Below are 14,256 nucleotides of genomic sequence, written 5' to 3'. Positions count from 1 at the left end.
AGGAACCATGGGAACTTTTTAGGCAGGGGACCGATATAGTCAAACTTATGTTTTAGGACTATAAATTTGCCTGGATGCAGAGAGATAAATTAAGAAACTACGGAAATAGTACAGGGAGAAGTGACGAGGGTCCAAACAGTCATAAAGACTGTGTAAGTTGAAAGAAGTTAATGGATACAAGAAACATGTTGCAAGATAAAATTTGGTAATTTGGTCCTTCATATGATTTATACAAGTCAAATTATTTAGTGAGTGGACACAACTTAAAGCCAATTAAACAATACTAGCACATACCTGATACGATCTCCCTGAAAGGAATTATGGAAAGTCTTTTGATAAGCCTTGATGAAATCAGATAAAATAAAAAGATTTAGAGAATCGCAAGATGGTATGAAACTCAAGGTGTTGGGATAGGCTGACAGGAAAATCTGTTTGACCTGGGTTGACTTTAAACAATAACAGCAACAATATGGCAGCAACAGGAAAAATCTCAAATGATTTTCCTTACTCTGATACTCGTCAAGTAATTATACGATCTTTGACCTGATTTCCTTAGACAAAGCAGCCGACATTTTCTATGTTTTTCTCCCCCAAATTTTTCCAGAGGACAATTAAAACAATGACTGATTATACATTTTTTATAAAAAAAGATACATTACTACCATGGAGACAAAACTTAAACAGCAACCATAGTTTTACTGATAGAGATTTCCTCACATTGAGAAAATGAAACTAAAACTGTAATGGAAAAACAAAATTTGACCTGATTCTAATTTTTGGATTGCAGAACCAAAGAGAAGATGGTGAACAAGAAACCAAAAATTTATTTTCTTCAAATGTAAAACAAGTCATTTTTTCTACATTGTCCTACTTTAGAGTTTTCTTTTTTGATTATAGAAAATATAAAATCGATTGATTATTAAAAGGTAAGGAGAGTGGATACCCATAAGTGAAAATCATTTCCCTTTTTTAATTAGTCTTCCAAAAATTACATTTTTTGTTCAATGGATAGAAAAAGGCAGTGTGTTAAAATAGCTAGAGAAGTGACTTGACCAGGAAGACATGAGTTCAAGATTTGTCTCTGATACATACTAGCTCTGAGACCTTGGGCAAGTCAAAACCTCTCACTGCTTGAGGCCACTAGGCAAGAGTAATATTTAATTGTAGAGATGATGCTAGCCTACATATTAGTGGAGTGAGTTTCCTTACAAGAAGTTCCCTATATAAATGAAATCACAAGTGTAGTCCTAGCCATATTTTTTAAATCATATAAAAAATTTCTGAGTGAATGTAGCATATTATAATGCTACATAATAATAGGGTTATCACCACTTAGATTTCTGTTAAGGGACTTACCACAGAAGTGAACTTATACCTGGAATTTGCTTTAAAAAAAAGATTCAAGTCATTTTAAGAAGAAGGATGGCATGGGATGGTGAGTAGGTAGGGTTGCATGTATGTGTGTGTATCTGAGTATTTGTATCTGTTAATTTTGATTAAGGATTAAATTCTTAATGTCATTAGTTGAATTATCATCCTTTTACAAGATGAAAAATGGAATCCTGAATCACTAGGTTTCATCTCAGACTTTAGTGTTGCCCATTTCTTATATTCTACTGACCTCTAGAGACTATATGTGTATGTATATAAAAATAGACTTACTATAAATATATTATATAGAATGCACAGTATAAATTCTGTATGGTACCATCAATCAGAATTTCTTGATTTCATAAGTTTAAATCAGCTTAGAAAAGGATATTCAACTGATTTGATAAATATATATAATTAATTTAAATTCCTTCATATTAAAAATGATACAAATGTTATAAATATGTATGAGGTCATTATTGGGGTGCTTTTTCTTACCCCCCCCCATGTAGTTGAATGTGGTATTCCTAAGCAGGACCAACATGGATTAGAGATAGTTCGGTGTTGTGCAAAGAATTTTGGACTTGGAATCAGAAGAACTGGGTTTGAATTCTTCTGCAGACTTAATTTAGCCTCTTAAGGACTGTCTTCATCTAAAAAATGGGTAAAGTAATGCTTTTCACTGTCTACCTCACATAACTATGGTGAGTAAAATGCTTTGAAAAGCATCGAGCATTAGAGAAATATGAGTTAGTAATACTACTCTTGAGACTTCAAGGGTTGAGCAACCAACATCCCAGACTTCCTATTACCCTAGAACTTCCAGGCTGCCAAATCAACGGAGAGGATGGCCTTGACTAAATCTGCACATTGTAGATAGAATGGAGAACCCACAAACTGTTGGCTACTCACCAAATTGACAAAAGCACAGGTCCAGAGGGGGTTGGCTAGGCTTCAGGGTTTATATGACTTTTCCACAGAAATTCTCTTTGGTTCCTCAACTGTCTTGCTTTCTATTGCTGAGCAAATCATTTATATCATAAGTACCAGTACTTAGCATAGTCCAGAGGGAGGGGAGGGAAATAGGAAAGGAGAAAGGAAGGAAAGAAAGAAGAAAGGAAGGAAATATTTATTAAGTGCCTACTATGTGCTGCACATAGTGTTACATGCTTTACAAATATTAACTCCTCACAACAGTCCTGTTTTTCAGTAGAAGCAAATAAGGCAGACAGAAATTAAGAGATTTACCCAGGATTATGCTCAGGGTTTGAAAACCTGTTAACTCAGGTCTTCCTGACTCTAGACCCAGGACTTTGTCCACTGTGGCAACCTAGCAGCCAAAAAGTTTAATGAATATTTGTTGACACAGACTGAAGTACTCCTATGTATTACTCAAACTACAGTCTGACTCTAATAAAATGGTGCCTTGAGCTTATCAGGTACTCGGAGAATATTTGCTAATTTGATAATCAATCAGCAAGTCTTTTTTTTAAATACTTACTCTTAGGAATCTAGAATTCATGACTGCATTCTTTAGAGCTTGTTTTAAAATGGATGCTGAGATTTATATTTTTGATTTGGTACTTTAGTAATCTACCTCTCATTTTTTAAAAAAAGGTGTAGATCAGTATTCCCATATACATAATACAATTATTCTTATTTTATGTAATAATCTGTCATTATTATTTAAATAACTCAACTATTTTGTTTCATGATGAGTCAAATTATGAACGAATATTTATTGAGTCTCTTTAAAGTGTCAAATAGATGTGATCAGGTACACTTCTAAGTCTAACCAATCAGCTCAGGAAATGCTCTTTTGTTTATATGGGAACTAGATAAAAGTGTTCTGATTCTGCAAGGAAATAGACTGCTACCATTCAGAAGAAATAATATGGAGGCTGTTCAACTCCATGGTATATTATCCAAGAAGTCTAATAAGGTACTTCTAACTCAGTTCCTAAAGATATAAAAGTAAACCAAATTCTGATTTATGGAGGCACTCCCAATATCATGTCAACTCTGAAAGTTTTGAAGGCAAAGTTGGCTTTACATGTTATGTGTACATGCCTATTATACTGCCATTACACCTTAATTCCTTGGAGTCTTGAGAACCTTACAATGTTTAAGAGGGCTCTAGTGAGGTAGGAAGCTAAGTGGCTCAGTGGGTAGAGTCTGGCCCTAGAGTTACAAAGACCTGAGTTCAACTTTGGCCTCAGAAACTCAATAGCTGGTTGACTCTGGCCAAATCACTAACAAATCACTCCAGCATCTCTGCTATGGTTCATGGAGTCACACACAATGAGCAGACACCACTGAAAAGCTCAACTGAATGAAGGAGTTTAGTACCTGAACTCAGGAAAATCTGAGTTCTAAATTAACCTCAACTGCTTATTTATTATCTGGGCAAGTCACTTATTCTCTACCTCAGTTATACCTCCAGTATACCTCCAGTATACTGGAATCAAAATTCCTTACAAAACAAACACTGGAAAGTGTCATGATTTAAATTAACCTCTAAATTATAAGCTAATTCTTGAACTGAGATTAAGTGATAGGCAAATACAGATGAGACTGCACTTCCATATGCAGAGGGGGCAGAGAATGTGAAGGATGGAAGTTCAAGAAAGAAGAGAAAGGTTTTTAATAGGAAGTTGAATGAACACCAATTTTAGTAATTGTCATAAAATCATAGGATTTTAAGTTCAGTGGGAAACCATTTCCCCCAAAACCTTTCATTTTCTGAATGAGAAAACTCAAGACTAGAAAAGTTAAATGGCTTGTCCAAACTCGGACAGGTAATAAGTAGAACATCTGGGATTTATGCCCAAATTCTCAGATTTCAGATCATGGGCCAGTTTCATTACACTGCACTCTCCTCCTATTCACTATGCCATTGTATCTATCTACTTGATGATTTTTGTCTTCTGATGAATCCTTCTGATGACAATCAGAGCTCTGGACTATTTCAAACAGAAAGCTGCAATGAGACAATCTTGAGGAATACAAAATTAGTCAACTGACATTTCAATTTACCAAAAAGAAAAAAGAAAACAAAATCCAAAACAAAAGTAGTGAAACTGGTTGCTTGACATCATGTAGACTAATTGATTGCCAAAACTGTTACTGTTTTGTAGGTTGTTACAGGTTGAAGAAAAAACAATCCATGAGATTTTATTTTCTTTTTCTCATATAAGGAAAAATGCAGAGAATTGAAATTAAAAGTGGATCTATTTTCATTAAAAAAAAGGTTTTCTCATCCTCTTCTAACCAACATTTTACTAAATGCATTCACAAGGAGGAAAACTAACTTGTTTGGGTTTAATTTCTCTTATTTCTTCTTCTTTACCTTTAGTGGAGATACAGATAATCAGAGCAGTAGGTAAGCAGAAGCAGAGATAATCCTCAACTCTATAATCAGAATTTGAATAATCAAAGCTGTACTGAACATGCAATTATAATTCCATCCAGTTAGGAAAATGTTCATTCCATGTAGTTTTAGGCCAACAAAGTCATTTAAATGTCTATTTCTTTAAAACGTACATTCTACATTTCATTTTCTTAAAATGGGCCACTTATAAGAATCTTCCAATTTGGGGCAACCTCCCACAGTATGAGGCATTCAAAAGCATGGAGCAGTGATGACAAAACTTTGCTACAGAATTTCTCAACCTTCAGGTAACCAATCCACCTGGCTGTATTGCTGTGTTTTACAACATAGAATATGATGTAATACCATTGAAACATTTAAATACGATCCGATAATAATATTTGTTAACTTGAAAACATTTTTTTCTTAAAGGGCAGATGATGGTAGGGGTTGTATTTTACTTTGAATTCACAGTTCAGAATGATAACATGAAAAGAAATTCCAGGGACATTGCATAATTAACCGATCGGTCAATCAATTCCAGACTGAATATAGGCTATGCACTTAAAATAAGATGTTTTGGAAGGCATATCTATATATCTATATCTATCTATCTATCTATCTATCTGCATATATATATATATATATACATATTAAGGGAGATAGAGAGAATTGCAACTCCTGAAAACAAACACAATACAAAACTCTTTTTTTAACTGACTCTGATTTGTATATATATATATATGTTTATGTGCATATGAATGAGAGAAGAAATGGTATTAATATGAATATATCTTTTCCCCAAATGCTGTACTTCTCAAATTATGCTGTAAAGAACTCTGAAACACCCTAAGTTTGTTTTATTTTTTTTTGCAATGAACCTTAAGTTGCTTGTTAATAAGACAGTAAAATGATAATTTTATAAGATTTCATTCTACAGTTTCTGCCAAAGTTTTGTTTAAACTGAAGGGCCTAAGACTGTGGAAAAGTTTGAGAACTACTGCCCTAATAAATAATCTCCAATAAATTTTCATGCACAGATCATCATGCCCTCTGATGCTACTTCTTATCTGTTCGTTAAAGTCTATAAATAACCAGGAGGATCCAAAATGCCTCTGGTTATGTGAGGCAAGAACATGGTACTGCTGTCAAAGCTCAGCATCTCCTTCTGGAAACAGATGCCTGGCAGTCAGAAAAAGAACAGTTTTAAGATTAACAGTAGAAAAGAAACCCCGACAAAGGTGCTCAAAAGCAAAGGGAGTCCTCTATATTCACAATGAAAAGAGTCCAAGTGGGCCTTTTTTCAGTTATAAATTGTTCTTTTTTGGGGGGGGGCAGTGAAAATTGGGGGAGAAGATTAGAGAACATTTTAACTTTAAAGCTTATTGTTAATAAAACTTATGAGAAAGCTTCTTCAGTGAAAGGCTCTAGCTTCCCATACAGCATCAAACACCCTGGCAATGCTTAGCAAATAAAAGATGAAAATAATAGAGTTAGATCTTATGGGGAGATTTTTGTCAGTTCTCATTTTATTAATACAAACAATTCCTCTGTCTGTGACCATATATGCCGTAACACTCCAGAATCTGAGAGGCTTTGAACCTTCCTTGGTTCTCAGATACATCAGCAAATACACAGAGAGGCAAGGCAATAAGATGAGATGGGTGGGATGGAGGGTGGGAAGACGCACCAATAGCACAGGTGGTTTACTAAACAATATTCCCTATGCTTTTTGAATCTATTTTTCTCCTTGCGTTATAATGCAGTCAAGTGTATGAGTAATGCCTTTTGTGTTTGATAATGTCAAGTGCGAATGTCATGGACAGCACCCCCATCTCTGATGGTATTAAAATGGTGAGAAGATGAAAGGCTTGGAAAAGCAAATGGAACAAATTAAACTAAATTCAAGATGCTGAAGGACAAGAACACAGCTTATCATTAATAGTTCGGTTCTACAGGGCTGGAAGCCCCAGCGTCACAAACACTGGGTAACTCACATTTCTGAAAAAAATGGTTCTAGGTGGCATGCCCTTTAATTGCATTACTGATTACCTGCACTCTTCTTATCTTCAGGGATGGGTCTGTGGGAGGGATGCAGGAGGAGCATCTTACATGTTTTTCTTTTTACATACAAATTTCTAACACAGAGACACAGAAATGTTTCCATAGCTGAGCTTTTCTGTCAAGCACACTAGACATTAACAGTTCAAGGTTAGATAATCAAAGTTTGTTTCCATGTGATTTAAAATAGATGAATCATGGAAGTTAATTCCATTAAATGAAGTACATTCCTTCTCACAAAGAGAAAAACACTTGAAACATAATAAAACTCTATCCTGATCCAAGACACGAGAGAATAAAGATAAACATAACCCTCTTTGGTAATGGTTATATAATATAAAGACCCATGCCAACAATACTGAACTGAAATTCTCCTCATGGGAGGACAATCCAGCTCTTCCTCATGAAAATTTTAAGGAAAAATATGTACACATGGTTCCTGTCTAGTAAGCTTATGACACTGAACCTGGCATATGGAAGAAACATCGCTAATTATGCTAGGTATATAGTACATCCCAGAGCTATTTCATTGCCACCACCCCGTTTATGGCCCTCTCTCTTCCCAATGGCTATTACAATTGCCTCCTAACTGGCCTCCTAGGCTCTGGAGTCTCCCTACTTCAAGCCATGCTATCCAGGGCCACAAGTTCATCCTCCTAAAGCACCATAGTGATCTTGTCACTTGACTCAAAATGAACAAAAAAAATTTTTTTAATGTCAATAATATCTCACTGCTAGGAGAATTTCCTACACAACTTTGCAGACTACGCAGCATCTTAAAATGATACATACTTAATAAATATTGTTGGAAAGATGAGTGAACAACAATAATAATTAAAAAATTCTGAACTCCAAATCACCAAAATAGGAAGCTTTGTTTATAGAGAAACAATTTTTTTTTTATAAAAGTCAAAACTATCAGTTTAAATACCAACACTTATTTGCCAAAACTCAACAAAAATAACTGGAACTGCCTCACCATGGTGGACGTAAGGTGTTAATTACAAAATACAAGTGGCTGACACTCATGTCTTCTAAATATAAAAGTCTTACTCACAGAAACAGAAATGAATGGGTGTTAAATCAAAACATCCTATAGAGCATTTCACACCTCAGAGATAGAAACTGACAAGGAAGCATTTAGATGCAAAAGAAAACCAACTAGCAACTCTTTCTTTTAGGGTTCAAAACCAATAGATGTGCAATATCATTTCTATGTGCAAGTCCCAACTAAAGCTGCTTCTGCATTGCCCAAAGTCTTTCTTACATTTGGAAAAAAAATGTCTGTTTCACATCTGAAATCAGTTAGTTGATCATTTCCAAAAATAAATATTCCCACAGATAGAGGTCAGTGGTTGCCTGAAATTGCATCAGTTAGTGTCTGTGTACTAGATTCCTCTGGGACTTCTTTGTCATTTTATCAGACTGATTACTAACATAGTAGTTTCAACATAGATCATCTCAGTTTCTAGTGCTTAAACCTGTTTTCTCCTACCCTGTTTCCTCTTCTTTCTCCATCAAGGCCTATGGCTTTGGCAATTCTGTACTTACTCTCGAATGTTAATTATGTTTCCTATTCTGAGGAAAATCCTACTGGGTTAGTTCTTTTAAAATCATTTAATGAAAGACCCTCGGTGACAAACATGTAGGTTTTCAATTGTTTTACGGTTAGATCTATTAAGCATTTAATATTCAGTGGGAAAACAGTCTCAGTGCAATGAAATTCTATTACTTTAGAGGTTGCATGCTTTTAATTTCTTAATATTTCATTACATGTTGGCAACTGGTGCATATTTTTATAATGCGTTTGATCATTACTCTTCTAAGAGTATTCTATTTCAGTTCTTCCTCTGACATCATATTTGCATGTTAAAGGGTTTTAGTATTCAGGGATGAAATGTTCTGAATAGTAATGTGCAGTTAACTTGATTTTTAAAAACTGAAAAAAAGCAAAACAGACATTGTATAGGATCTAAAGAGAACAATTCCATCATTTAAGAATCAAATTTAGGTTTTAATTGCAGTCCAAAATAATGGTCATGACTCAGTATTATGCATTAATTAACAAATTATGTAAAATGTTATCAGCAGAGTTTGAGGGGTAAGATTTTTCCCCCTTGGCTTTTTATAAGCCTAATACATTTTTTTTTCCTGTAAAAATGATCTTTCCTTTGCTCTCCAGCAACATCTACTGGAAAAATCAGAAAAATGCTATTTATATGAATCATATAGTTAGTGTAAAGAAAGGTTTGGTTAGCACCTGCCTGACAAATGCAAGTTGACCTGGCATCCACTCTAGGGTAAAGATACTCCTATTCCACTTTGCCCCAATTTGGATATCTTAAGGTCTCTGGCCTCTGGCATTTCATGTGCACCAACCAATTGTATTAGCAGGGTTAAGTGATGTGGATATTGTCAAGGTTCCACTTCAATGTTATTGTTCTGCTCACTAAGGTACTGTCCTTTCAATAAAAGATTGATATATAAGATGCATTGACATTTCTTTCAGCTTCTTTTATGATTTCCCCTACTGCTCAACATTTGTTTTAAAATAATCAGCATGATCATATGGGATGGTAAAATACTAAGTAACAACTATGTACAGCCAAAGCTCAAAAGCACATTTTTCAAAGGAATGCATTTGAGTATAAAAAGCCATCGAATGATTCTACAAAGTTTCCACCTAAGTCAAGAAAACTTTATATGGTCATATTCAAGAACTTGATAAATCATTGTAATTATGTCCAACATAATTCTGTAAACATGGTTCCCTCCTCTTTCTCTACATCCCATTTTTCTTCTAATTTCTCATATCAGGAAAATTAGTGTTACGGTCTATATGTAAGGATGGTGGAGAAAACTTCTGATAAAGAACACGTCTGTACCATGATGGAAGAAAGGCATCCTTCCTCCCCAGTCTGCTCTGGGGCTTGGTCTCTACTCCCAGGAATACAAGAGCACTTTCTAAAGCCTAAAAAATATATTCGAGGGGTTTCGCCCACAAGATTCTATTAAAGGGTCTGACAAACAGCAGAGACATACCAAGCGAGGTAGATAAGAGCAAGGTTGAAAACTTGGAAAAAGCAAAAAAAAAAAGTTAGCAAACAAATATTTTAATTTTCCTTTTCTCGCCTGTCTATCTCAAGAGTAGTTCAGTAAGGCTATAATATAGAAACAGTTCTTTGTGATCACACCTCATGTAAGCACTGAAGTCACCTTTCAAGAACTGATCCAGCAGGAGAACTGATTTACTACTATACTTTTAAAATGCAGGTCCCTCGAAATAAAAATAAACTTATTAAAATGGATTCCAATATTTCAATCCCAGCCTAAACACCTGACTGAAATAGACATTTATCTGTGATCTGAATTTCTGCAATATACATGGACAACTCCTGCTGATTAGAGAAATCTCTTTCCTGCATTTCCAAATCTCAGTCCACTCGAGCCAGCAATAAATTTTAAAACAGAAGGTACAAGAAGCAAAATCAGTGAAGACCAAAATAAAAACTTTGAGAACAAATAACGGCAGTTGCACTCAATTTCGAAGGTGTCCCATTTTGCTTCCCTCTGAATGTGAAATTAACTGAAGAGGTTGAATTCTTTTTCTGAAGCCTTTTTAAAGAAGAAATACCATCAAGCAGAGGTAGAAACTCCCATTTGTAGTGCACAAAGGGAACATCTTTCTAAAAAACACGATGCACTGAAAGTCTCTATACATATATTTTCTCTTAAGGATCCTGATTCAAAGTTCACACAGATACCAGGCTGATAATTAGCACCTTTCAATAGCTGAGATGCTTACAATTCAGACATGGATATGAACAGTACTTCTAGAGTTTACTGTCCTCCGAAAACTGTCATAAATCAGCTATTCTAATTGTTTGTCCATTACTTTTCTAAAACATGCTACAGTTTGTGTTTTAGCTTCATATTTCATGTGAGGCAGTACTTAATCTCCATTTATGAAACATCAACCTGACATAGGTTTAATAGAAGGTCTTAAGGAGCATTTAGCTATTCAACCAGCAAAATTCCAGGCAAACAACCCCACTAGCCAGACTTAAACTCTATTCCTGCTCAAACCTCCAGTGAAAAAAATTGTCATAACATATTGAAAGTTCAGTTAGAAGAAAATTTCCAAATGTCAGGTGTCTCCCCAGTTTAAAGCCGAGGAGTTGAAATTTTAACATTTGAAATTCTCTCCCCCTCCTACCCCTTCTTTCTTTTCCCTAAGGGGGAAGTGTTTGGAATTTAACATAATGCAAAGTCCCACTCTGACCAGAACGACCACATTTCTCATCTCTCACTTAATATAAAAGGGAGGAGAAATCATTCAGTATAAATGCATCTGCTATACAAATCTATTTTCAATTGAATTTACTGCATGCTCCAATTCATCAAAATTAATACAGGTACTTTATATCTTAAACAAAAGGAAGCAGACTGAGAATCTCGGCTGTCTTCTGCGGCAGATGCCTTTCTCAATTACAAAACGATGAAAACAGAGATTTAACTAAAGTCACCCGGTAAAACACTCGGATTCAGACACGTCTTACCTGCCTCAGTTGAAGGCTTCCTTCCCTTGTTAGCAGTATGAAGCATCTCTAGCCTTCCCAATCCTCACCACCAGTCTCAAATTACAACAGCTAAGCCCACCCCCCCTCCACCACAAGCAGCACTTCCTCCCCCCTCCACCTTTTTTTTTTTTTCCGGCAAGAAAATGATTATTGAAAGTGATTAGTTTTTGTTGTCCCTTTTAAGTCGCTCCTGCGGGAAGGAGCAGGGGAGCAATGTGACGCCACCTTTTAATCTTTTGTAAGAGTGAAAAGGCAGAAAAGGAACGCTCGATCAAACTGAGCTGCACACATGACCAAAACTCGCCTGAGAGGCTGCTCGCTCTGGCTAAAGCACCACTAGGCTGGAGTGTAAGAACAGAGAAGAGGGGAGAGTCAATGGAATGTGACAACGTATGTGCATCAAAGACAGGAAGAGAGAGAGAACAATGAGCAAGGGAAAGAGACAGCGCGATGAGGATGAGGGAGAGAGAGAGTGAGAGAGATTGGGGGGGGGGGGGGGTGGCGATCGAAGAAGAAAAAGATAGAGCGGTTTTCAGGCAAGGGATTCTCAGAATAAAGCCAAAGTGTCTAGCAGCTTCTGTTTTTATCTGAGCGAGCATGATATACTGCCTCTCTCATTTAGCAACACATCCGTGTATCTTCCAGGTTTGAAAACTGAGATAATCACAATGTGTCTCTGGTTTTGTCTGATTGGCATTTAACTGTGCAGCGTACCTGTGGTTGTTTTTTTTTTTTTAAGGATGCATTTATGTGCAATTTATTTCGCATATTTATTTATGTAGGCAAAAATGAAAGCTGCTAATTTCTACAGCAATTTGCAATGTAGTTTTACTGGCAGATGGAACTCTACTTATCATAACTGCTGACAAACTGCCACGGGTAAACAAAAGAAGGAACAAATGCTTCGTCTTGATAATTGACTTAAAAAAACAACACCAAAATATTAGCACTTGCAAAACCTGTGTTTCCCAATGTACGTTTTATAGGTATTTCCTCCTCCTAACTATGCCACTGAAGAGAAAGTAAGCTCTGGGTATGTGGGTACATACATGGGGAGTGGGGGGAGATGAAGGAGGAATGGAGGAGAGAAGAGAAGGCGATGTTGGAAAAGCCAGAATATAAATGGTTTCTGATATTTCTCCCAAAAGTGATAATGACTTTTCTTTCTTTGGAAGTCCAACACTGAGTTTTGAGTCACTATTTCTACTATGTCATTTTAATTGTGTGGTGCAATTCTAAAACAGTGCAAGAAAGCATTTTTTGCCTCTTCTTTTAATCTGCTTCAAACTTGTTTCACTACCTTCCATTTCCATTTCTATTTCTATGATGCCTAACTGAATTATTCCCCAGCTAAATGTTTCAAGTAATAACCTCTAGTAATATAAATTGAATATTCCTAGCTCAGTTCTTGAATAAGATTAAAACGTTGGCTAAAAGAACAGACCATAGCCTTCTTTCCATTCTTACTTTTGCAAAAACAGTATGGGTTAGTATTAGCAATTTCAGGGCCTGGACTTTGGCATTGCTTTCAACTAAGGATCCTTTATTGCATGTCTAATAATTCTAATACCATAAGGTAATATTTGTTGTAATTTCCATGTGGCATGGTGGAAAGTCAGAGTATCTTTTTTTTTTCAAATACTAGCTAACTGTGACCTGTGTGACCTTGGTTAAATCATTTGACTAGGGCCTCAGTTTCCCCATCTGTAAAATTAAAAGACTGGATTAAATGATCTCTAAAATCTATTCTAGCTCTTCATCAACCAAATGGTCAATAAGTATACATATTACCTGCCAGGTAACAACAATAAGGTTACCAAGAAAAAGCAAAAATAGTCCCTATTCTCATATACTTCATAGCTTTTCAAACCTAGGAATTCACTGCCTGAGTGAAAATTTGGGCTGTGAGATACAATGGCAAGGACTCAGTTATTTTTCAATTTTTTTCATCCTGGAAACCTCAGAAGACAATAGAGTGCTCTGCATAAAGTAGATGTTTTAAAAAAGTGTTTACTGAATTAAATTGGTCAAGTAAAGCATTCTCAGATTTCATGACCATCTCTAGCAGGTTCTGGTTTCTCAACCCATTTGCTAACTCAATGTACATGTGTTTAGCCAAAAATATTAGATGGCAGATTTTTTGCAGGTCCCTTTGCTGGAAAGCACCAAAGTACACTAAATTCACATTATAGAACTTGGGAAGAGTAGATTAGAGAGGCTGTGCTCTCTGACCTCCTGCTGAGTTCCAGTTCCTCATTTCTGACTATGTGTTTGGTATTTTTACTTTGATGTTTTGCTATCACCCAAAACTCATATGCCTAAAGGAAACTTCATGTTTCTCACTAAAACCAACTCCCCTCCCAAGTTTACTCTTAGCCAATGGTTTTTCAAGCTACCCAAGATTGAAACCTGAAAATCCTTCCTTGGTCCTTTCTTAGCTTATAGTCCAATCAGTCTGAAATCCTGTTAATTATTTCCTCTTTTCTTGTCTATCTTATTTCTTCCTTCCTTTTTATTCCAACATTCACTATCTTAGGCCAGGACCTTATTACCTCATGACTAGATAATAGCTTTCTAACTGGTTTCGTGGCCTTTAGTTTCTGACGTTTCAATCCTTGAATCCTCTCCTAAAGCTCTAGTTTGATTAGGTTACTCCCTGATATCTGCTGACAGACTGGCTGAAATATTTATGATCAGTATCCTGCTCATCATCAAAGTCTCATTGGTGCCATAGAACAGAGTTCAAATTCTTTATCTTAATATTCAAGTCTCCAAAATTTGGTACCAAAGAGCATTAGCACTTTTTCATTGTTGGTTTTCCCTTATTCAAAGTCTCCTCTCAGGTTACTGTGGTCCTACTCATTTTTTAACCAA

General features: G+C 35.8%; 1 protein-coding gene across 12 annotated transcripts in view; it reads right to left on the bottom strand.

Moving 5' to 3' along the window:
* Positions 1–14,256, bottom strand: part of TENM2 (teneurin transmembrane protein 2) — a 1,380,893-nt gene that overhangs the window by 691,859 nt on the left and 674,778 nt on the right. For 3 of the 12 annotated variants that reach the window (XM_007473981.3, XM_056811552.1, XM_056811557.1), the window contains exon 1: positions 11,362–12,030. The exons of 6 other annotated variants lie outside the window; for them this stretch is intronic. In XM_007473981.3, coding sequence (XP_007474043.1) covers positions 11,362–11,407 — 46 coding nt within the window. In that variant the 5' untranslated portion in view covers positions 11,408–12,030. Of the gene's footprint in view, positions 1–11,361; positions 12,032–14,256 lie in introns of those variants that run through there. 3 more of the 12 variants (XM_056811553.1, XM_056811555.1, XM_056811556.1) reach the window with 2 other exon arrangements.

Source organism: Monodelphis domestica, chromosome 1 (assembly GCF_027887165.1).
Source record: "Monodelphis domestica isolate mMonDom1 chromosome 1, mMonDom1.pri, whole genome shotgun sequence".
NCBI classification, from domain to species: domain Eukaryota; kingdom Metazoa; phylum Chordata; class Mammalia; order Didelphimorphia; family Didelphidae; genus Monodelphis; species Monodelphis domestica.
This window is presented reverse-complemented; position numbering and strand designations above follow the sequence as displayed.